This window comes from Lynx rufus, unplaced genomic scaffold, assembly GCF_022079265.1.
Source record: "Lynx rufus isolate CCGP_SWC_20201006 ecotype Redwood Valley unplaced genomic scaffold, mLynRuf1.p SCAF_4, whole genome shotgun sequence".
Taxonomy (NCBI): domain Eukaryota; kingdom Metazoa; phylum Chordata; class Mammalia; order Carnivora; family Felidae; genus Lynx; species Lynx rufus.
In genome coordinates, this window is record NW_025814856.1 from 120,819,488 (window position 1) to 120,845,106 (window position 25,619).

The following is a 25,619-nucleotide window of genomic DNA, read 5'->3' on the forward strand; positions in this document are numbered from 1 at the left end:
TGTTTGCCGAGGGTTGAATGTGGGAACTGCAGTGCGTCAAAATAAAGCAGTTGAGGTTCACACACTTCTGTATACACACCCACTCACCGTAGACTTTATTAATCACTTAAGCCTATTTTATTTTAGCAACTGCCATTTTACCCTAGGACTTTCATTCCAGCACCGTGTTGCCAAAACATTTGGGCCGTGGGATCCGTAGCATATGATAAATTAGTACAGCTTCATTCATGTTTAAGACATAGAATGATAAAATGACAGTCGCAACTCAGTTGAATATACTGCTGACTGACATCTAAACTATTTGAAGGCAACCTGTATTTCTCTGATTAATTATATTGCTGTGAACGTAACATCCATACCATGATGGCTCAATAAGACAGAGTAAATCTCTATGGCTGGGGCCTATTCCGCCTTCAAGCATCCACACCATAGTCTAAGTCTGTGGCATCTGCTGCAGCTCCTATGCACGTTACCCATTGGTTATGGCACATTGTAGCCAACAATTAAGATAAAATAGCTCATGCTGATACCAACCAGAATTGCTAGATTATTCCCATTGTAGGCTTGAACTTACGGAGAAAGTCGGCATTTTGGTGAACCAGCGTGTGGGGTAGAGTTGTGATTATGGTAGAAAAATACTTTCTTCTCATACTTAACCTGGCAGGGCTTGGCCCATCTCTCTCCTCACTTTGGCTTTTTAATGAATCTCTTTCAACCTTCAGTAGTGGCACTTCCAATCTTGACCACTGCTATTAGTTGGACATTAATCTAACTATTATCACTAATTACTACTTCTGGACGTATGCCGTAAATGTGTTTATATGGAGCTTTCCCTTTTTACTGTCAGATAATCTTAGTATTGGTTTTCTTTTGTTGTGTTGGCATTCTTTTGTTACCTTAGCGACTAAAAGTCTTAGGTGGCATCCAAGGAAGACTTACCTTATAGCAGATTCTCCTTTATAAGTAGAGAATAATTAACGTTATGGTGAGGATTAAGTAACACTTGTCCACAGAACCTCCCCCACCAGCCACCTCCAAACACAGACACACACACACACACACACCCTTAAATACAGAAACCTTTCTTCATAATTTGGGCATGTCTTACAGGTCTCCTCACTGATCAGTGTGATACAGGAATGAAGGAGCCGAAGATTATGTTCATAACCTTATTGTAAAGAGGGGGAATTGAGGCCTGAAGCAATTAAATGACCCAGCCCCAGTTAGGCAGATCATGGTCACAGAGACAGAAAAGTTCCAGGAAGGCATTTAAAAATTTACTAGAAAGACAAAGCATAATTAATTAATGGAAAACTCAATTACTCTGTTGTTTTTTTCTATCTTGGATCAAAACCACTTTCTCACCCTTTATTTTGAGGCTTAGAAGTAAATCAGCATTCACAGGGGACAGAAGGGATGCTCTGTAATAAGTGATTTGAGAAGTCATTTTAATTGCTCATGACTTTCCTCAGACGGGGACAAGTGGAAAGCTCCTAAAGATACTTGTTTTTTTACTTCTCATTCCACATATAATAGAGTAAAATCATTTAAGCCATACATCTGATCCAGGAAAGCTATAAAATGATGCTAAGTTGCTGCGTTGGTAAGTGACCAGTGGGCAGTCAATCCAGACACAGATTGGAAAGGGTATTTACTGAGTGAAAATTGTATGAAGAGGAAGCAGTGTGAAGAAGAATTTGCATTTGTAAATTTGTTTTGTTTTTTAATATCTAACCAGGAGTGTTGCCTAAGGCAAGTCTTTTCACTTGGTATTTCAGAAAAGTGAAAGCGTGCACCTGTTTCCCAAAGAATAGATATGAAGTCTGTTAGTGTTTGGGGCAAGGGTATAGTGACAGACAGATTAGCGTTGGGTTTTTTTGCAAGATAATAAAGCTTCCTTGGACAAAGGGTAACTATTTCTTGAGTAGAAGCAGAGTTCCCTCTTTCAAGGGTGAAGGTGACTTGGGACTCCTTTGGTATCACCTGCAGGTACCATTTTAAGGAAGCAAGTTCCTTCCTGTGCTTCAGAGATTAAGCAATAGGCTTTAGTCTATGAGTCCCTGAGAGAGCCACGTCCCGCCAGCAGCACACGTAGCTTATTTAAACTCTAGTCTAAAATTGGCAAGAAAGAAAAGTGTGACTTAGAAGACGGTTTAAATTGTGAAACTTAAATTTGCATAGTACTTCACGATGTCTAAAAAATTTTTATGTTGCTGTATAGATCGGTAACCACAAAACCACGTGTATGTACTTTTATCGGGTTGGAGGAGGATTTGTCAAGGTGATTTTGATTATGCTCAAGTTTTGCCTCATAAGCTTACCTCAGAACCTCACCCCTACATAAGAAAAGACCCACACTCGAATTTAACCTATGCCTGAGACCGTAACATGAGATTTCTCCCCACAAAGCTACCTTATGCCAGATAACTGCTGCAGATCAGATAGGCGATGGCCTTAATGTAATATTGATTTCAAATCAGCCTGTGCAACCAAATTAACAAAATATCCCAGGTGACGTTTTCCGTCTTTTCTTATTTCTGTTTTCCCTGCATAACTCGGGTACTTTTTGTTGAGGCATCCGTGAATGCCTGAAATGAAAGGGAATTTAAGATCATGGCTCACCACTGGGGTCATTTGCTGAGCTGACTGCAGGGCTATTTTGCATCCTGTGGCTGTCCTGAAGCTTGGTGGGGCGATCATGGGTGAATTATGTGACTGCTGCTCAGGGTTGGTCGCCACACTGGTGACAACCCCATTCGCTTCCTCCTCTCCCGCCAACTCCAAAGGGCAGGTGTGAACTTTACTTTGGAATCTTCTTGCGCAGGTGCGGTCTTACCAGGTGGTTTTCCAGAGGCAGAATCTCTGCTGCACAGCCCCATGGCATTTTTCTTCAAAGTACAATAAATACGCACTCAAGCGAACAATAGGAAGGCAGACTGCAGGAAGCCTAATGAACTTCAGCGGGACCTGTGCTCACGTTAACGTTTATCTTGTCTAATTTGGGGATTGGCATTGCAAGGGGCTCCGAGCAATCGCCTTCCCCATGTTTCTTAGGTAGAAGCAGAAGATATTCATGGCTTTCTGTTTTCCTTCCTCCCTCTCCCCGTGACCCTTCAGATTTATGAGGAATCCAAGATGAATTTGGAGCAGGAGAGGCCGTTTGTCTGCAGTGCCCCAGGCTGTTCGCAGGTGAGTGTGAGAATCCTTTGGTCTGTTTTGCCAGAGACTACCTGCCTTCTGACAGGGAAGCAGCTCTCACTTGCCAATCATGCCTGCTGTGGGCTTGCTTTCTTCACCAAGATGTCGTCAAAGCCCCCGTCACCATCCCCACCCCCCATCATCTTCCTCATCATTATTATTTTCTACTTTGAATAGTTTGAACTACTTCCCTCAAAGCCCCGTGAAATACATCAGCATTGGCCTCTTCCATCCTTAACTTTCCCCCTGGAAGTAAGCCAGACGCATCCTGCCCACCAGATGTTCAGGACTGTTATTTCAGAAAGGGGAGGGAGGACACTGCTTTTACAATAGTCACTTGATACGGGGCCTTTGGATTACTGGTGGACTAGCTCACCATCAGAGCTGAATTCTGTTTTGTTTTGTTTTCCTCTTTGAGTAAAATAAACCCCCTATAACTCTTCTAGAACCCACAGTTTTTCCACTTATCTAAACTTCAAGAGGGGAGATTAAACATCAAACCTCTTTGCCTCCAATGGCTCCCATCAGGCAGAATCGTTGTGAGGATTAGATGAGATACTGCATGTAGAGTATTTAGTATAGGGCCTGCACATAATAGGCGCTCTATTAATGTTCACTGTTGTTGCTACTACTGCTGTTGTAATTACGGACCGTGTGGCAGGATTTCCCAAGCTTGGCACTATTAGCACTTGGGGCTGAACGATTCTTCGTTGTGAGGGCTGTCCTGTGCGTGACAGGATGTTCGGCAGCCTCTCTGACCTCTCCCTTGGGGGCGAGGTCCCCTTGGGGGCCACCATGGTCCCCGGTTGAGAATGACTGCCCGATGATTTGCGTTTTTGGCTTTAGCTTTGTTTCTTTTTGGACCTCTTCCCTTTAGGGTGTCCCCTGATTCTCGATGATGCTCTACCAGCCCGTTTTATGTGTTGCTATGAGCCGTCTTTTCTCCTTTTTGGAATCAGGCAGGGTATAAATAAATAATGCCACAGACGTGTGGTCACCGGTGTCAGACGCTGCTAGAGCCGGGGCAGTGAGAGGCTGAGCAGAGGCTGTTGGGTTTGGCTGTTGGGTTCTGGCGGGTGACCTATGAAAGAGGAGTCCGGGCGGGGACCAGGTTGGAAGGGATTAACGAGTGAGTGGGTGGTGAGGCAGTGGAGGTGGCCAGCATAGAGGACTCTTTCAAGAGCACCAGGGCATGACGGGAAACAGAGTGATATAATGGTAGCCTGAGAAGGAAGCAGCCTGAGAGAGGTTCTTTTTAAGCGAGAGGCTAGCCAGGCAGGGTTTAGTCTAGGACGCTGGTAGTGAAGGTTGAAGAAGTGAATTTCCAATGACCTTGAACTCAGTGAAGGAGCAGCCTTCTCCCCTGAGAAGGCTGAGTGGACCGGTTGGACAAAATGAGGCTTGAGGATTTCCGTAGTTTCTAGGTTGCCCGGTGAAACTCCAAGCCTTCCCCCTCAAACCCTTGCCAAAGTTAAACGTAAAGATGCATCTGAAACTTGATGTTTTTATTTAATGTGTTTCTTTCTCTTGATAGGCTGTTTAAAAAAAAAAATATGCGCAGCTTTCAGCTGAAGACATGTTAGAATTGAGGAAATGTCATAGTTCCCTAGTGGTTCCAAGGGTCTCCCGGCGGAGTGTTAGCCAATCACGGTCAAGTCAATTGTTGTGATCATGGCATTTACGGTAATGACCGTCCAGAGCCTGGGAACCTGCATAGAGAAGAAAGGATGGCCGGGGATTGGAAAGGGGAGAGTAAATATGAGTTACCAGTGCTTGTGCTGCATTGGGGGTGATGTTTCCCCCTTTTCCCTCAATGGAAAGAAACTTTGCTGCATTAGGAATGGTCTACAGTACCTGGGAGGTTTTTTGTGTTACAGCTCCGTATACATTAGCTTTGTCCCAGAAGTCGAGAGAAACAAGCTTCTTTTGCTCTTTCTGATCTCACAGATTCCATTGTTAATTTCACTGCCCCTTTGCCCTCAGCATGAACATGTTTTGAGTTCCAGTGGCTTCTCTCAGCTGTGTACCTGTTGTAGACTCTACATTTTGGTTATTTACAATTTGCTGCTATATTCCTGGTAAATTAAAAAAAAAAAAACAAACCCACGATGCCCTGTATTGTCTCTTTGGGGAGGGGTTTATAGTTAACATGGCATACTATGGAGATTATTGTCACTTAATAAGTATTGTGGTTAATATTCTATTTTAGGCTGTTATTTTATGGAGCCAGAAAATGGCTTACAAATACGAAGTAAAGGCTATTGCCATGTTGTTTGTTGATTATATATATCACGGTAAAAATTAAAGTAAGGATTTTAGCAGAAAGACTAAGAAGTTTACCCTGTCTATAAACCACACATGGTAGTGTCCCATATTGTAAGGTGTTATAAAGGACCAAGAAAATAGATGAAGCTCCATCAAAAACCCCTGTTGTTACAAATCAAACTTCTATGTAGTTAGAAATCTGACATAATTACCATGCTTTGCAGATTCTAAATGTGCCAATATATATGATACAGATAACAAATAAAGAAATGATTTGTATTCCCCAAACTACTTTTATTCCAAAGGATTTAGTGCAGTGAATTCCCTCATTCATATGAACCCAAATCTATACACGTTGCAAAGAAGCTGCCTACCACGGTATGCAATAGTGATCGAAACTTAAAATGACTATCCCAAGGGACTGGGAAGCTCCAAGAGATTTTCTAAATTGTCAAAGATTCGGAAATGTTCAGCAGAGTTTATTGCCTTTTGTTGTATTTTCATTTGACTTTGGTAAAGCAGACACTTTGTTAAGTTCAGTTATCAAAAACATACCAGTCTGAGTCAGGGGAGGCTAGGATCTGCTCCAATAACAAATTATCCTGAAGCTTCAATGGCTTAAACCAACAATTGCTAATTTCAATTGCGCAAGCATCCATTTCTATCGGAGCTTGGCAGGACATTCTTCATAATCTTTTAGAATTCAGAAATGCTCTTCCTATTCCTGCAGGGATTTAGGAAGATTGAGGAGCCACTGATTCTTATATTGTAAGTTGCCAGACTAAAGGGGAGATGGTCTTGCACCACGAATTACTTGCTGACATATGAGTAACGTGTCATTTCCATTCATGACTCCATGGGCAGAACGAGTCACATGGCCCCACCCAACCACAAGAGGGCCAGGAAATCCAGTCCCACTATATGACTAGAAGCCAGACAGCTGAAAACATTTGAGAGCTGCATTTTTGATAACCGTAACATCATTCTTTGAAAATTAATAATAAAGTGTTGGTTTACGATACTGTACAGAGTATAGAATCCTAAAAATGATTTGCCATGTTACTATAAGTCATATATATGTACTTGTAAAAGATCACATAATGAGTGTGCAAGGTCGTCATAAACAGAAACGTACCAAACAAATGGCATGTGCACATTTGTAGGTGTATGTATCAAATAGTTGAGCATGACGTGGAATTCTTTCCCAATGTCTGACATGAATCAAAATTCTTTTTCTACTTCATGCATTTCTCCTACTTTTGGTTAATCTATAGATAATGTGTAGCATACTTATTATGCCTTAGACTTAATTTTAGACAAAAGTTCCAAATAGTTTTGCGAAACTCCGGGGCTACTTAGGTCTAAATTCATTTTTTTTTTTTTCTACTTTGGACGTGTTTTTCTCCCACGTAGAGGTAGAAATGAGAGAATTTTACTTGGCTTCTTTGGGAACATAAATAAACATTGAACATTCATTCAAACACTCGAATTCTTTGAAGGTATAGCATATTTCTATTGTATATATTACTTGAATACTTTCAATATTGTTCATTTCTTCTTTCTCATTGATTCTTTAAACACAAATTTAGGGTCTTCCTTCAGATGCAAACCTCTAGTTCCTAAGGAAATATCTAATTTACTGATGAGTCATGACAGTTGACTATATTCGAAGACTATCTAGGAAGTAGAGGCTTTTAAAAGGAATTCCCAGAGAAGGAACGGGGAGCCAGAGATAGGCAAAGGTCTCTATTTCTTATTACTCTTAAGCCAGATTTTACTGCAACCTAGTTAAGCCCCCGGTAAACTATAATGGCAAGAATGATGCATATATTTGGGTGCAATTCAAAGGAACATCTCTGCCCATTTGCTTGCAAAAAATAATTTGTCATTTAACTTAGCATGCTTTCACACTTTTTCAGAACTAATTTTTTGTTTTGCCTGTCACATATGCAATGCTGAATACATCTCTTTCTCTGTGATGGCAAATATATGTTGTAAAACTAAATGGCTCCTCTCCCCTCTTCCCACCCCCCCCTTTTTTTTTCTATTTGTCTGACAGCGCTTCCCAACAGAGGACCATCTGATGATTCATAGGCACAAGCATGAAATGACTTTGAAGTTTCCCTCAATAAAAACAGACAGTATGTTATCAGGTAAGGAGCCATCAAGCAAAAAGGCTTTGGGTGAACAGCATCAGCCGCACGGGAGATACTTGTTCAACTTATGATAGGATAGTTTCCAATGGCAAGTGCTGTGCCTTGAAGACATATATTTCTAAGGTACAGCAGAGACTTAAAATAATGGTAAGCAAAAATGTAATCAGCTAATGTGGTGTTCACTCAAATAACTGGAGAGCTGGGACTTCTCATTTTCAGGAACGTAAAATGTTTATTACTATGAAAGTTGGCTCCATCTAAGTATTTTAAAAATCACATGCCTTTAATCAGTCAAGCAAAACATCTTCACTGAGCATTTGTGATGCACACTAAGCTGTTCTGAGTGCCATGGGAAGTGCAAAGATTGATACGATTTCCGTTCCTGAGGATGTCACAATGTCGTGGACGTGTGAAAATTTAGCCGGGAGGACTATGTTTCAGATGAGTATTTGGAAAATGCTGTGTGACTTTAGTAGAAGGAACTTCCTCTCTTTCTCTCTCTCTCCCTCTCTCTCTCTCTTTGCATTGTGGTGGTCAGTGAAAACTTTTTAAAGAAACAGAGCCTGCCTCCTAAGTGGAAGATTAAATGAGATGATAATGCAGAGGAACATAGCCAGTGTTCAGCAAATGTGAGCAGAAATAAACAATAATAGCAATCCATCAAGTAATTGCTATTCCTTCCTATTTTTGATAGGTGGTAGCGGTAAGTTAAAACAGAGTGCAGGGCCAGGAGCGGGCAAACTTGAACTCTAGCATGGGCTCTGACTCCACCGGCCAGATAACCCTGAGCCACATCAGTGAACCCTTTTGGGCCTCAGTTTCTTTCTACATAGAATGGGAATGATTTTATCTGCCCAGTCTATTTCACAGGCTTATTGTGAAGATGCAGTGAAAGAATGTCAGCGAAAGTGTTTCACAAACCCTGGCAGGATAATCGAAGTGTTTCCTGTTACCCTTTTAGGCTAGAAATATTTCACCGAAGCCACTGTCTTCTTGGCATCATGAAAGAGATAATATGCCCATAAACATGCTTTAAATGATATCAGAAGAGAAACGGACTGCCCTGGCAGGCCTGGCTCATATAATTTCGCATTTCTATGGCACTTAAATTTTACGAGTATTTTATTATCCCTATTATTGGTAAATCCTCCAAGAGTTTTGTCAGACAGGTTATTATTACAAGTCATATTTTACTGATAGAGAAGAAGGGGCATAGGGAGATGGAGAAGCTCTCCCAGGCTTACCGCCCGGGGCAAAGACAAGGGTCCTTCGTTCTGCAGTCCTAGCCCACTGACTGGCATGGCCGCTGCATTGTCGGGCTTCAGCGGTTTGTATCGACAACCAGATAATCCTGGCGCCAGGGCCATCCACACGTCTCACAAACCCGCCAGTGACTCATTAGTAGTGTGGATGTGCTGTGACTTAGAAGAATCTCGAGTCCAAAGGCAGCGTCTTTCCTTGCCTCTGCCACCACCCGCCACCTCTCAGCCTCTTCGTTTGGATCGAACTAGTTGGCTCTTCAGAACTCGTTTCATCTTCCCTTACGTCTAGAAGCAGAGATGCAGAAGAGTAGATCTGCAAGAATTATAAAAGCCCAGAAGCGTTAGGAGGGATCGTCTGTTCTTTTGTTTTTTTATCGTTTCTTCTGTTCTGTCAGTTGTCTGTCATTCCCATTATGAAGCGGTGTGACTTTATCGTTGAACGATGAGCATATATATATGCAAGTAGCAGGGCTGGAGATGTTGCAATTCCCAATATTTAAATTTATCGGTTCTCCTCTGATTTTTCCCAAGTGGAAGCCCTCAAATAGGCTTCTTAGTGTTAAGACAGGGGGAGGTGTGTGTTAAGGAGCAGAAATGATGTGCAGATACTGCGGCTTAGTGGTAAGGACCAGGTAGTATCTTTCAGGTATACTGCTGGAATGGCCCTACGAGGAGCCCCATCCGAAGGTCTGAAAAAAAGGAACTAAGGATGTGTGAACACATATATTGCCTGTAAACAGATTTTATTTATTTATTTATTTATTTATTTATTTATTTATTTGGAGAGGGGAAGAAAGAGAGAGAGAGAGAGCGAGATCACGAGCTAAGGAGAGGGACAGAGGGAGAGAGAGAGAATCTTAAGCAGGCTCCATGGTCAGCACAGAGTCAGATGCCGGGCTCGATCCTACCACCCTGGGATCGTGACCTGAGCCGAAATCAAGAGTTGGATGCTCAACCGACTGAGATGCTCGGGTGCCCCTGGGGGCCACTTTTTTTTTTTTTTTTTTTTGCAATATCCAATTACACAAAATTTCATTTCAGATGAAGTGGAGCTTGACATAGAAAGAGAAGGTAGAGTATATATGTTTATTACTAATTTCAGAATATCTGGTTAACTTGTATTTTGGAAAATCACCTCCTCCTTCGTTAATTGCAAATACTATAGTTAGAGACATTAGTGAGATGCCACAGATAGGCTTTTTGAAGGTAAGTGTCCAAAGCGTTGTCAGATCTGAAATAATTTCCTGGCTTTGTCATAAAGTCCATTTTATTCAGGCCAGGTACAACTTACTACTCAAGATGATCGTAAATGATCTGCGCCATGCCATAAGGCAGAGTAGTAAAAGTGACAGTCATGATGTTTTATTAGCATGAGTGCTCTTATGGATAGACAGTAAACATAAAACCTCAGTTTAAAGAGACAGTACCAGTTGGTACATGAATGAGGTGGTGGTGGTGGATTCTGAGCCAAAAACTTCTAGACCCTCCCACCTTGGCCCTCCCATCCTTATTTGGTTCATGTGGTACATTTCCAGAGTCCCGATATGATGATGGACTTGAGTCTTTCCCTTTAGCTGTTCTTGTTGTGAGTGAAGATAATTTCATGGTGAGAGAGGTTGTGATATCAGAGATTTTTAGGGGCCAAGGCAGAAATGGGAGCCGACTGAGAACATTATACTGTCACATACAGGTTGCAAAATCACCAGCTATTATGCGACAAAAGATGTGTTTGGTTTGAAAATTATGATCAAGTTTTAGTATTAGAGCTAAAAGAGTATGGCGTTTGGGTCTATTTTAATGGTATTGTGATTACGCATTCAGGAATTCCCAAATCTCGCCCTGTCAGAAGCCCCAAACCCCACTTATTTACAGAGTTCCCAGGTCCTGTACAGGAAAAAGCCAAAATGGGAATCAAAGTGCAACTTTATTTGTAGCCAGACAAGCAAATAATATTCCACATGAGAAGTGCGTGCATGCGTGCGCGCGCACGTGTGTGTGTGTGTGTGTGTGTGCATATTGGGAGAGTATGGTGGAAATATTGACCTAGAAGATGACAGATTTTGCTTCCTGAAAAGATAGAGTTTGCTTCATGAAATTTAAGAGTGTTGCAGACCTTTTCTCAAAAGGTAAAACCCAATCAACATCTCATCTGAGAAAGAGATACGCAAAACCACACCTTTAAACGCCTCCATGCAAGACATCATAGCCCAATTAATGCTGGAGACAACTGGTGTGTGTACTTGGAAGGAAATTAGAACAGGCATCTGCTGAGGTGTGGAAAGAGGGGCTAAAGTTGTCTCTCCACCGTCACTTATTCATTCATTCAACAAACACTGAGTGTCTGCAAAGATCCTATTGTGCTAGGTGCTGGGGATGCGGCACTGAACGCGACAGATGAGGCCCCACTTCCGTGGAACTTACTATACTCTACTGGGGGTGGGGAGAAAGAGCGGTAATTGACGACACCCCTCCCCCCAGATTAATAAATAATGAGTTAGTGACAAGTGTGAAGATGAACCATGACAATGTGAAGTAAGTGTCTAACCGGCTGCTAAAGGAGGTCAGGAAAGGCCCCTCCACATTAGTGGCATTTCAACTAAGACCCGATGCTCAGCACTGTGGGCTCCAGTGTCCTTTCTGTTTGTCTTCTGAATATGTGGGGCTGAAAGTGGTGACCCCACAACACCAGATATGGTGCAGCCGACACACACGGAAGAGAGGTGAGAGAGACTGGCTTCCTCATTCCGCCTTCCTTATTCCCATTCGATGCAGAGATCTACTGTAAATGACAGTAGAGTCCCTCAGAACCCCATTGGGTCCCTGGATTAAGTCTAGCATGAGGGACTATCTCTAATTCCAGGCTCTACACCTAATTCTCACCATGGAGAAAGCAAGAAGCAAGAAATTCAGTGAAGTAGAACATGAGATTGATCATGATTAACCGGATGATCTCAGAACCCAAATCCATTGCTCATGGCCGTTTGCTACAAACCTACATAATAATCCATGGGCATTTTAAAGGGAAAGTCAGAGAAAAGGTGACCATCTCATTGCAAATTCTTTTTGGAATGAACTAGGGTCTTAAAAAAAAGACTGAATAAGTAAATCTCTCTCTCTCTCTCTCACGTGGGTGCACGCGCGCGTGCGTGCGCGCACACACACACATATACACACACACACACACACACACGGACCATACTTACCTCCTCTTCCATTGATGATGAAGGTACATAGTGACTTCCCACTACTGAAACTCATCAGATCTCTATGGAACAGAGGGTGGCGGAAATGGCTTTGCATTGGAGGGCAGCATGATAATAACAATAGCTACCATTTATTGCCTTGTCTTATACCTATAATTGTGCCTCCTGCTTTATGTACATTATGTTATTTAATCCTGGCCACTTTTTTCACACAAAGAAATAAGATCAGGAGGGTAAGCATTTTGTCCAAAGTTCCTGTCTATAATTTTCTCATTGTACGTCTAGATTTGCTGAGCTACATGCACTAAGAACATGGTTTGGTGTTACATTATTGGCTTATTTCTTCATCATATGGAGAAAACAGTCAAAAGTTTTTAGAAAGAGATTATGTTAACACACTAACATTTACAGGAACAAAGAGTGCGTTTTAAATCAGATTTTCCCCTCCATTATGACAAGTGGCAATGGGCATGAGTAGGAGTTGTCAGCCTGTCATTCATGTTTCCAGCTGGTCAAGCAAAATTGAATTTTGAATGATTCACCTGATTACCTCGGAGGCCTTGATCTGCAGTACTCTTTATATATGAAAAACTGGCTTCCAGTCTATTCCATCTGGAAACTAACATCTTTGACAAAGAGTGTAGGAGAACTCTGGCAGCTGGTGACTGAGTGGAAATCTGAAGCTTTAGCTTCCATGGTTCAGGGCAGGGCTTGATCAGAGGGTCACCTTGGATCCCTCAGTTCACCTGGCCTGCGGAGACATGATCTCCTGGTGTTCATAACCCTCTTCACCAGCTCAGCTCCTCTCACATGAATTAAAACTATGGCTTGAGCTGCCTGGGCGGCTCAGTCGGTTAAGCATCCGACTCTTGATTTGGGCTCAGGTCATGGTCCCAGGGTTGTGGGATCGAGCCCCTCATCAGCCTCTGTGCTGAGCGTGGAGCCTGCTTAAGATTCTCTCTTTCCCTGTGTCCTTCTCTCTGCTTCACTCTCTCGCTCTAAAAATCAATAAATCAATAAATCAAATATTAAAATAAATAATACAATAATAAAGATATATATAAACTTATAAATATTTATATATATATAATTTAGATACTATAAATAAAATAATAAAATAAAAGATAAAATAAATAAAAAATAAATAAAATAAAATAAAAATAAATAACATTGTGGCTTGATTGCTGTAAACACTTTGGCTAGGCCATGGCTGACCGTGAGTAGGTGTGGATTATATACTTGATTAATTTAAATCTGAATCTGGGGGCGCCTGGGTGGCGCAGTCGGTTAAGCGTCCGACTTCAGCCAGGTCACGATCTCGTGGTCCGTGAGTTCGAGCCCCGCGTCGGGCTCTGGGCTGATGGCTCAGAGCCTGGAGCCTGTTTCCGATTCTGTGTCTCCCTCTCTCTCTGCCCCTCCCCCGTTCATGCTCTGTCTCTCTCTGTCCCAAAAATAAATAAACGTTGAAAAAAAAAATTAAATCTGAATCTGTCTTCTGGAGTCCTATGTCATATGAGATGCCCTTGTCAGAGCATTTTCTAGTTGATTCAAGGCCCTCCCAAGGGCCTCTAGTCCACCAGCTCTCCACCTAGACAGTAAATGGATTGCAGCATTCGATCCAGGAGTGTGCCAGTGTCTCATGTCTCGCTGACCTGTATCACCCACACCATGGCCAACGCTTAAACATCCCACCACTGTTGTTTAAAAACCAGAGTTGCCTTGGTTTGTCCCATGGAAGCACTGCCTCTTGGGACAGATGCAGGGAAAGAGTAACATCAGTGTTGCAGAGAGGACCCTATTGCTCCTATTGTATATTCACACTCAATAAAAGGCACATTTATTGTATAAAGGAGCCTGTCTAAAATTCCGTGGAATTCTGTCAGTTGTTACTGATTATTGCTTTTATAAAGGATTGTGTTATTTTAAAATTCATTTACGGGCACCTGGGTGGCTCACTTGGTTGAGCGTCTGACTTCAGCTCAGGTCATGGTCTCGCGGTCTGTGAGTTCGAGGTCCGCCTCGGGCTCTGTGCTGACAGCTCAGAGCCTGGAGCCTGCTTTGGATTCTGTGTCTCCCTCTCTCTCTCTGCCCCTCCCCCGCTCATGCTCTGTCTCTCTCTCTCTCTCTCTCTCTGTCTCTGTCAAAAATAAATAAACATTTAAAAAATTTTGAAAAAAAATTCATTTAATGTAAACCCTCTTAATTAAGACATTATGAAAACTCAGATAGGGATAGGGATGAAGTAAGAAATTTTCAAGAAAGCACTTGCTGAAAAATTCACGGGATAAATATAACTATAAAAAGAATATCAAAACTAAGAAAAATGCCTTTTCTGAGAACCCCAACTCTTACTAAAATAGATATGCTAATTCCAATCCTTTTCTCTATTGATTTGAGCAGCATTCTGCAGGAGTTCCATTAAGCTACGTTTTGTTGGTTGAATCTGAGTCATGCAAATAGTAAAAATGCATTACCTTTTAAAAAATACCCTATAATTAGAATGGTCACTAATTCAAACTGGTCTTTCTTATAAGTGGTTTGAATTAGTGGGGCTTTTATAGTGTTCCTAGCCGCCATCAATTTAATACGAAATGATGTAAAATTACTTCACATAGTCCTTTAGTGAGACCATAGTTGAGACTATTAGACCAGTGGGTAAGACAATTTTGCTTAGGAAGTTTGCATTCTTCTTCTCTGATATGTTATGGGAACTCTGCTTTTACTGTTTTTTTTTTTTTTATCACTTGTCTCCTTGCCTTTTTATCATTGAGGAAAATGAAACATAGACAAACGTACAACTCAAATGCAGCTCTGAAACCCAATGAGGTAGCAGCCTATTATTAAATGTAGAGCAGACTAAACACTTTTGAAAAGAAGAATCGGGTTTCAGGCTTTAGCTTTGTGCTTGTCATTTAGACTTTGGAGTAATCATACTTGCTGGGGTTGAAGCATTTGATGCTAGGCAGACTATGGACTGATTGGAAAACTTAGTGAGTTTTTTCCCCTAATAGTTGTAGCCATGTACTTGTCATCCTTCCCCGATGTACTGGGGTGCAGAATTTCCTATCGTATAACGGAAGGGTGAATTTCTAAATCATATTGTCAAGCCTATGGCACTCTTTCAGGTATACAAGAAGGGTCTCTGTATGGCAAGAATCCTCTACCTAGCTGTTTCCAGAAGCAGCGATTCTATGAAAAGGTGCTCCTTTTTCAAGGAACAGACTAACCGTTCCAAGAAGGGAACCTGAAACTGAAATATGACAAACTTTACAAAGGATTTTTTTTTAATTTTTTTAACGTTTATTCATTTTTGAGACAGAGAGAGACAGAGCATGAACGGGGGAGGGTCAGAGAGAGGGAGACACAGAATCTGAAACGGCTCCAGGCTCTGAGCTGTCAGCACAGAGCCCGACGCGGGGCTCGAACTCACGGACCGCGAGATCTTGACCTGAGCCGAAGTCGGCCGCCCAACCGACTGAGCCACCCAGGCACCCCAGGATTTTTTTTTTTTAATACCTTTTGGTGCCAATTTTTCTTGTCTGGATGGTAAAGAAATCCCAAGGACATGTGAGGCAGGTAGAATTGGGTAACATACCTTACTTGCCCTGGTCCCGGCTGTCTGGGTCTTCTAAGAAGCTGGTGTGCTCTTTGCGAACTCCCTGCGAGAAAGCAATGTGTAGGTGCTTATGCAGTGCCAATTCAGATTTGCAAAGGTAAGAACGACAAACTACTTTCAACTCAAGGAAAGCCCAAACTCAAAAGTTACTACCTTTTTTTTTTTTTCAATATATGAAATTTATTGTCAAATTGGTTTCCATACAACACCCAGTGCTCATCCCAAAAGGTGCCCTCCTCAATACCTGTCACCCACCCCCCTCTCCCTCCCACCCCCCATCAACCCTCAGTTTGTTCTCAGTTTTTAAGAGTCTCTTATGCTTTGGCTCTCTCCCACTCTAACCTCTTTTTTTTTTTTCCTTCCCCTCCTCCATGGGTTTCTGTTAAGTTTCTCAGGATCCACATAAGAGTGAAAACATAAAAAGTTACTACCTTTTAGGTTAGTTCGATGGGGTGCCTGAGTGGCTCAGTCGGTTAAGCGTCCAACTTCAGCTCAGGTCATGATCTCATGGTTCGTGAGTTCGAGCCCCACGTCGGGCTCTGTGCCGACAGTTCGGAGCCCGGAGCCTGCTTCGGATTCTGTGTCTCCCTCTCTCTCTGCCCATCCCCCACTCCTGCTCTGTCTCTCTCTATCAAACACATGAGTAAACATTAAAAAAAATCTTTTAGGTTCGTTTGACATTTGGAGTCATTTCTTTCTCTCAGTCAGATGATCCTCACTCAAGTGGAAACACTAAAAGAAAGGTGAGCAGAAGGCCTGCAATGATCATCTCAGCTCTGAGTTCCCACCGGAACCAGTTCCTGTAAGTCCTTGGAGTGTGGCCTGTTATGACTGAACACACAGTAGACATTACCCACCAATGGGGCATCAGCCACCGTTATTCATGAACTGCTGCTACCATAGCTGATGCGTGCTCTTGGTTCTAAATAAGGTGTGGCTTATAAGAATTTTAATTTACGGCCATGGATATTGCTCACCTACTTTAGATCTAATTTCAGCCGGAATAGTTATTTGACAAGGCATTCATGTGGCTGAGAAACTCTGACTCTTTTATTTAAGCTGCTGATAGATTTAGCTGTCCTCTTTTTGAAGATTTGCACATTTCCTGGCTTACTTGGAACTGGTACCATGTGGGATCAAAGACCGCTAGAGACCCTGTATTAATTCTAATAAATGTTAAAATAAAAGTTAAGCTCCATTTTCTGGTTCCTGTTGTAACTGGAAAGAATAGCTCATTCACAAGAAGAAAATGAATTAAAAATTAGGAACAGTGTGCCTTATCTCTTCCAAATGTGGGTACAGATATCTGTTTTGCTTTTCCCTTATTATATCATACAGCAAAGAAAGTCACATTTAGTAACAACTCTATGGCCTCCATCTGGGTCTTCTGCTCTAGGGGTAGGAGGGAACCAACTCCTTTTAGGGTTCAAAGCTCCCCTTGCTTCAGACCTTTTGTTTCCTTGTTGCTGCCGAGAGGCTCGTGATGGCGGCCATTGCCTTTACTATCCCTGTGTCGTGTTCCTTCCACCTCCTTTCCTGATGTATGTGTGTGCGTGTGCGGGCACTGGAATCTGGGAATAATTTTGCTGAGAGAAGACAGAACACATTTCTCAAGCTTGCTTGAGGTTTGGCCTCCAAATGCCAGTGTGAATTTGATTTCATGGCCCATCTCATGAACTCATCTTAGGGTTCAGGACTCATATGGATCCTTCTAGGATTACTGTTCCCTCTACCTGGAATCATGGCTCTCAGCTTGTAAATCTCCAACAGAGGAATATAGAGGAGCAGAAGAAAAATTAAAACCTGGCAAACTAAATTCCTACTGATGACAAGTGGTCTAGTATTTCAGTTCTGTTGTGTGTTGTTTTCGAAGGCTTTTTTGTCACAAAATGACCTGAAAGATAGTAGAGAGTCTGTGGGATTATAATATGATTCTATTGTATGAGGGATATGAATGATTCCAAGATATTAAATTTTTTTTTAACATTTATTTATTTTTGAGAGAGGGAGAGACAGAGCATGAATGGGGGGAGGGTCAGAGAGAGAGGGAGACACAGAATCTGAAGCAGGCTCCAGGCTCTGAGCTGTCAGCACAGAGCCCGATGCGGGGCTCGAACTCACGGACCGCGAGATCATGACCTGAGCCGAAGTCGGACGCTTAACCGACTGAGCCACCCAGGCACCCCGATTCCAAGATATTTTAAAAGAACCAAGGATGGTTAGGATTGTCAATTACCAATACAATTATGTGACTCAATTTCTAAACGGCCTGGGGTGAGTTTCAGTTTCCTTACAAGTAAAAGGGGGAAGATGATTTCTACTGAACGTGGTTGGTGTGAAAATTAATGAGATGATGTGTCATACAAAGCACTTAACACTATGCCTGACATGGAATAAGCACTCAATAAATGGAAGAATATGTACACACAGACACACACACACACACACACACACACACACCCTTTATTTTCACTGTCAGGTCTTGTCTATTTGTACCTTCTGTTCAGGAACCTTCTTTATTTCTCTAGCCTTTACCTCTGGCCTAACTTCTAGTGTCTAGCCAGCTGTTCCTGATGCTTCCATTAAACTGTCCTTTAAATGGTTATGTTCCTTTGACCTGTTGACATTGACTTTTGAAGGGAACCCAGTACAGTGGTGATTTTAGGACTCATAGAACCATGTGACTTTAGAACTTTACTTGAAAGATAAGGAATATGAGGTCCAGAGAATGTAGGGAATTTCTCCCAAATCATACAGTTTTCAAATCTGGATTTCTGGGTTGCCGACATTGTCTTTTACACATGTAACAGAGTTCTTCAGACCCAGAGGAGAGTCCCGGCAAAGCACAGGATTTAGATTGAGAAGGGATTATGTCTGAAAGTAAAAGAGGACTGATAAAATGGTTACAAATTGTGACCTTGTGTAAGGTACTTACCTCTCCATTTCTAAAATAATAGGTACCTACTTACCTCATAGGATCTTGTGAGATCTAGATTCTAGACAATGTGGGTGAAAATGTTTGTAAACTGCAAAATGCTTCATAAATACTAATTTTATCTTTTTTATGCTATTTTATCACACCATATACATATGTGTATATACATATACATATACATATACATGTTAGATGTATATTGGGACATAAATGTGTATATGTGACTCTTAGTAGATGAGTGTGCTAATAAAACCATTTTCAATCAAACCCCAACTTTTTTCTGGCTTTTATCTGTAGTGTCCAATTTGTGATCATCTGTGGTAGGCTCTCTGTGTACTGCAAAGAGAGCTCAGGATCTTGGAGGCTGGGCTACGAATGGGAAAGGATGCAGAAGGGGATTTTTGCTGCATTGAAATCCAGGTCACCCAGTTGGGTGCTTAACAGGTGAAAAAGCCCCTTGCCATAAGGAATCAGGAGATCTCGCCTTGGAAGGGCTGAATATATGGGGATCTCAAACTACTTTCATCTTCATGAATATTAAGCTATTTCCTTGAGTCTCAACGGATGATTTACTGGGATTAACTGCTCTGTGTGTGACTTAGAAAAGTAAACGTGATTCTAGTTTCTTATCATCCAGGAAAGTGTAAAGAGCGGGCAGAAATGGCAAATTTGTGTCCACTTGTGGGCACTCTTGGGTTGAGTGGTAGTGATGTGTTAGAGAACCGTGGAGAAGGAGATTTGGGGACTGAGGATAGGTCAAGTTGGACAAGTGCCGTAAGTAACCTAGCAGTGTGTACTGTAGGCTCAGGTGGGAATAACATATGTACGTATTGGAGATAGCGCCAGGGCCTTGGTTATAGTCCTGGTGTCATCCATCACATCCACCTGGGAGACCTTAAACAAGACTCTTCATCACTCAGGACTTCAGTTTTCCTCATTTGCAAAATAATTAGCATGGCCATTTTGCATGGCCATCTTCTGTTTAGAACAGAGGGACAGTTTACAATTTTCTTCATGTCAACTCCAGTACACCTTTACCAAGGAGGATGACCGTCCTTAGTGATTACAAAGGTATAATTCTACCTTTATTGACCTTATAGGATCTTGTGAGATCTAGATGATATAGAACATGTGTGAAAACATTTTGTAAACTGCAAACGTTGCGTAAATGTGGAGCCACAAATAGTGGCTTCAGACCCTCCAGTTTTCTAAGTTATATTCTCTCTAGACAGTCAAGAATATGAAAGAAATTCCTTTTAAAGAGTTTTCTCAGAACATTCTTTTGGCTATAGCAAAGGAAAATGAAATTAATAATTATATTTTTAATGGATGAAAGCTGAATGTGTTTGACTTGGAACCTTTCATCATCCTCTATGACTCTCAAAAATGAGAGACAGAATTGCTATATTTTCCTTTTCCATTAAGAAAAAGGAATTGGGGCGCCTGGGTGGCTCAGTCAGTTGAGTGCCCGTCTCTTGATTTTTTGACTCAGGTCATGATCTCACGGTTGGTGGGTTCAAGCCCTGCATTGGGCTCTCTGCGCTGACAGTGCAGAACCTGCTTGGGATTTTCTTTCTCCCTCTCTCTCTGCCCCTTCCGTTTGTTCTCCCTCTCTCAAAATAAATAAATAAACTTTAAAAAAAAGAAAAAGAATTAATATGCTTGTTTGTTTCTTTTTGTTTGATACACACTTTTACGAAATGTTTTCCCCCTAAAATCAAGCTTATCTTTGTCTCAGAAGATTTTTTTTGGCCTGATTTTAGCTAAATCATTTTTTTTCCAGTTAAAAAAAGGTCATTCCGCACTTTGCAATGTTTATTCAAGTGATAGGGACCCCAGAAAGTTGACAGTGGGATCTCTGGAGGTTGTCTGGAGGAAGTTTGGAAAACCCTCACATACTCAGCCTGCTACACGTTGTATTCCTTCTGTGAGATTTGTGGTTTTATTTTCTTCCATATTGTCATTTTATTCAAAAGGGTGGAAGATTACGGATGACTAATTGGCATTTTAATTAAGGCAAGGGGAGGGGATTAGTGAATTTTAGCTCATGCTTGCTACTGGCTTTTGAGGAAAAGATCCCATGTATGATCCCTCGGTCTCTGTTTTCAGATCAGACTCCGACCCCAACGAGATTCCTGAAGAACTGTGAGGAGGTGGGGCTCTTCAATGAGCTGGACTGCTCCCTTGAGCATGAGTTCAGGAAGGCTCAGGAGGAGGAGAGCAGCAAGCGGGTAGGTTTGCTCGAATGGACACCTCGACAGGTGCCTCCTCTCACCCCCATTAGAATCTTCTGTGTGGAAACTTAGGTGGCACCGCAGATTGTGCTGATGTGGCCCTACAACAGCATTTTATGCATTTGCAAGTATTTGTCTCATGTTTTTTTTAAAAAAAGGATGAAGCCCTGATTGTGGTAGAATCCCTCAAGGGGAAAACAGACATGAAATGTGAAATTCAAGCAAAAAAAAATGTACCTGATTCTTGAACCAACGTTGACTTGGACAAACTCAGACTTCTTCTATTCAAAACTAGTTGATTTAGTTTGCTAAATATTTAGTAGCAAGTCTTACATGGGCGTTGCATGCAGAAGACAAAAGTCAAAGAGACAATAGGCAAATAATCATAGCAGGAGGAGAGGGGGTTTCATTTGATTTTGACAACCTGGGGTAAAATCTTCCCAGTAGAACTCCACCAGCATCACAGTTACTTTCCAGTCGTATTATTGAACAGCTGTTAGTGTTGAGACAAATGATTTAAATGTATGTGTGGATTATTTGTTCTTAATAATAAATGTAGAAAATCGACTTTATGAATGCCCCCACAATATATTCAGTTTATTGTAATGTTGTGCTTGTATTTTAAAATCACGATAAAGGAAAGGAAACGGGGTCACAAGTAAATGTGATAATTAGCATTTTTCCCATCGTTACGATACAGCATTATTGAATGCCCACGATGTACTAAACAACAAATTAGACACGTTCCATGAACAGAACTTAAAATGTGGAAGTTGGTTGAAAGGAAGGGCTGGCTAAGTTGTCATGGATTCTGAAGTTCCAGCTGTTCCATCCGGAGGAGACATTTTAAAAGGCTCTGATATTTCAAAACCTTCGAATCCTCCTGTATGTGAAATTATAATAATCCCTCGACCAGACTTTTCATGTCACATTCTTACATCCAGAGAGTCAAGGGCTTGCACTGAGTCTGTACCGCTTTAGGAAACATCATGATAATTGGTGAAGGAGACAAGAGAGGTATGAAATCTCAATCAACTCATTTTATTTGTATATGGTTACTTTGTCATGCGTACCTGATACAGCCACTTCCCTCACCCTCCAAGTGACATGAAAGGCTCCCCCGCCCCTTTTAAACAAATACTTACTTAGCACTTGTTAGCCAGGCGCTGTTCTGAGCACTTAAAAATTCAAGTCAAGAAAAATAGAAGGCATATGTTCTATAATTCACTGCACTAGAAACGTATTTTTTAAAAATGAAAATAACAAGGGCAAAGAAGAACCCAAAAGTCTAGTAAATTTCCTCTGGTTGAATAATAAATTTAGCTCTCCTGGTAGACAGGGCATGTGTGAAAGACCAAGGGATTAATAAATTCATTCATTCCTCAAGAGAGTCAACGTTGGCTTCTTAGATTAAAACTGAACTATAAGAAAGATGTGTACTGGTTCATTTTGGTTCGTATTGTTTTCATTTCCGGTAGAATGCTTTTAACCAAAGTACGTGCCCTTGATTTTCTTATAGACATTTACCGAGGACAGCGTTAGGAAGCCCATGGTAGGGGTGTGGTTTTAGATGTTCTCCTTTGCGTAGTACTCATGATCTTCTATATGAAGCCCCATGGGAGAAAATACTTGCAGGTCTGAATTCCAGGAAATACTTTGCTTCCCCCAAAGGAACTGAAATATTTTGTCCTCATGGACATGAGAATCCTGTAACTGGTTCTGTTTCTCTTTTCGCTTTGACTGCTCGGTTAACAGAAAGCCAAGTTTACTGCTTAACTTTGAGAACTTTTTAGAACACTATGATGAACATATTTTACTTCTCCCCAGACTAGACTTTCAGTTCTAGTTTATATTTCCTCTGGTCCTGATTTTTAATTTAAAAAACATTTCTATGCTATACATTTTTTTTTTTTTTTTGGCGAATTGCTTTTGAGTCCTTGTGGGTTGAGAACGAGTATAAATAATTAAACTTTAAAAAATTCAAGTAATTTGGCAAGCAAAGTTGAGAAAAAGAAGACTATTGTAGTTGTAGAAGTACATATTTTAAACACATCCTTAAAATATTTTTAAAAAGTGTCTTTTGAATGTTGCTTTTAGCCATGTGCTGGTTTTGTGATGGGTGTTTGGGTGAGGGTAGTCGGTTTCCCTCATGGTTTTGGGGTGGGCATCTCAAACCCCAACTTTACTTGTACACCAGGAAAGCTGGACAGCATTCAGGCTGTTGAGCTGTCCCCTCCCCTTGCCTCTTTCAAATCAGAGGGGTCAAATCCAGCCTTGGATGGCCTTGGCTTCTCGAGACCTAATGCACAATGACTTATCCAGCAGCCAAGTGGGCTGGGTTGGTGGCTTCTGCGTGGCATTTCTTTGGAAGCCTCAGGTGGATAAACGAAAGGTAGGGGATTGTCTCCAATCTAGCAGCATAGGTTTGTGCCACCTTTGACCCCACTTCTCTAACTACCAACATCTCTGGCACACTGCCACCCACAGCCCCTGCTTCATTTCTTCATCCCTTGCTTGAAAAGGAGGAATACAAGCTCTTTATTCAAAGCAAATCTTATTGTTATATATTATATTTTGTATGCAATGCTATCTTCTACTTCCTTCCTTCTGCTTCACATTCAGATAATTATTTCTTTTTAATTGTACATCTCCAACCTTCTTCTGGTTTCTTTTCCTCTGGGTATAAGTACTTTATACAAAAATATCGGAAGATTTAGGCTGGTCCTTCCCTCCACCTCTGACTTTCTAGCTGCAGTTTTATCTAGAACATTCTGTTCAAGAGCAAATAGAGAATTGATCCTTGCTTATTAGCCCATTTGGCCATCCATTGGGCAAAATCCTATTCTAGGGACTATCTCTAATCCTGACAGCCTTCTCCAAAAACGTATCAATGTATGTATAGAATGAGGACAGGCTAGAGGCAGGTCATGACAATGGAGAAAGCCCTAATATCTGTATCTGTATCACATGTAGAAAGCAACACATTCCACAGTTACCCAATCTTCCACATAAGTGTAAGCTCATGGTTTCAAAACTCTTTAATAAGAGATGTTTTTTCCCTTGAAAAAGCATCCATCACTAGCAGGCGTCACAAATCTCAGTTTGCCTGTGGCTTAGAAGTCAGGGTCGTCTATGTCCTGAAACAGTTGAGAAACTTGTGCTCATGTATTCATTCAGTAAATCGTTTTGAGTGCTCATCACGTGCCAGGCACTGTCTGAGCCTTGATGAATATACCCAGGGACTAAAGCTAATTAAAAACAAAACCCTGCCTTCAGGCAGCTTGCTTCTCATGGGTAAGACAGACAATAAGTAAAACAATAGAACATATAACGTGTCAAAAGGTGTTAAGTGTTATAGCAGGAAAGGGGCAGAATGAGTGTTGGGGGTGGTCACCGGGTTGCCGGTAAGTGGACACATGCGGCAGAGACCCGAAGGAGGAGAGTGGAGCTTTGCTTCAGAGCAGGTGTGTGTTGAGGAGAAGAATGTTCCAAGTGGAGAGAGCAATGAGTCAAAGCTCTAAGGCTGGAGGACGCTCTGTGGGTTGGAGGAATCGCAAAGAGGAGAGTATATAATAAGCTAAAGAGTGGGCACCAGGAGGGCAGATTCCAGAAGGTCTGCGGCCTCCAGATTTTTCTCCTGGTGAGATGGGGAACCGTAAAGAGTTTCAAGCAGAGGAGTGATAGGATCTGACTTATATATTAGAAAGTTCACTTCAGCTGCTGAGTTGAAAGTAAACTGTTGGAGGACAAGAGCTGGGAGAGAGCAGTTAAGGAGACTAAAGGAAGAATCCAGATTAAAGGTGATGTTGGATTGGTCCAAGGTGGAGACGGAGGAAGTGGTTCCATTCTGGGTCTATTTTGAAGATAGAGTCAACAGGATTTGCTGATGATCTGGGGAGTAATAGCAAGGATGGAATCAAAGGTGAACCAGGTTTTTGGCCTAAGCAACTGGAAGTATGGGGAGTTGCCTGTGGGAAGAGCCAGTTTGAGGGGAAGACCGTGGAGACGGTTTTTTTTTTTTTTTTTTTTTTTACTTCAGTGGAGATATGGAACCAGCACATGGGTATAGTGGTCTGTAATTCAGAAAGAGGCAATTCGTCTTCAGATACGAATTTGGGAGTCACTGGCCTGTAGATGGGGTTTAAATACATGAGACTTGATGGAATCGCCTGAGCCAGGAATCCATGGCGATGAAGTGGAGAAGGTCTCAGCATGGAACTTGGCGGACTCCTCCCGAACCTCCAGGAAAGAGTATTCAACTCTCCTCAGTGGCCAGGGCTGACACAGACGACCCTGAGGCGTGAAGAATCAAGTCAAGTACAGAACCCTACCGGTAATACTGAATAGACTCTAGTAACAGTTGGCAGTTAGCATGCTGATTTCATTTTCCGTGTCAGAGGCGGAAAAAACAGAAACAAAACAAAAAAGAGTTTTAAAAAGAGAAAAATAAAGAGGAAGGTGAGTTGACCTAATTTTAAATTTGGTTTTTAAAAGACGGATGGAATAATGCATGCGTAGGAAGCGGGATATAGCTTCATCGTATGATAATAATGGGGAGTGCGTGCGTGTGCGTGTGTGTGTGTGTGAGTGTGTGTAAGGGGAGTTGAGAGGACTAGAAATGAACTCCTTTGTCTTGCTGAGAGAAATATAACATTACAGCCTCACGTGGTGAAGGACCCTGAAGATGAAAAGCACGGTGTGTAAGTGCTAAGTGTTGCTCTCCTCCCATAGGACCTAAATTTGACTCATC

At 41.7% G+C, this 25,619-nt stretch overlaps 1 protein-coding gene across 1 annotated transcript in view; it reads left to right on the forward strand.

Moving 5' to 3' along the window:
* Positions 1–3,120: 3,120 nt before the first annotated feature.
* The window catches only part of CREB5 (cAMP responsive element binding protein 5), a 323,528-nt gene continuing 301,029 nt past the window's right edge, over positions 3,121–25,619 (forward strand). The window contains exons 1-3 of the mRNA XM_047096509.1: positions 3,121–3,189; positions 7,523–7,616; positions 20,745–20,866. Of these exons, the coding sequence (XP_046952465.1) occupies positions 3,136–3,189; positions 7,523–7,616; positions 20,745–20,866 (270 nt within the window). The 5' untranslated portion in view covers positions 3,121–3,135. The remainder of the gene's footprint in view (positions 3,190–7,522; positions 7,617–20,744; positions 20,867–25,619) is intronic.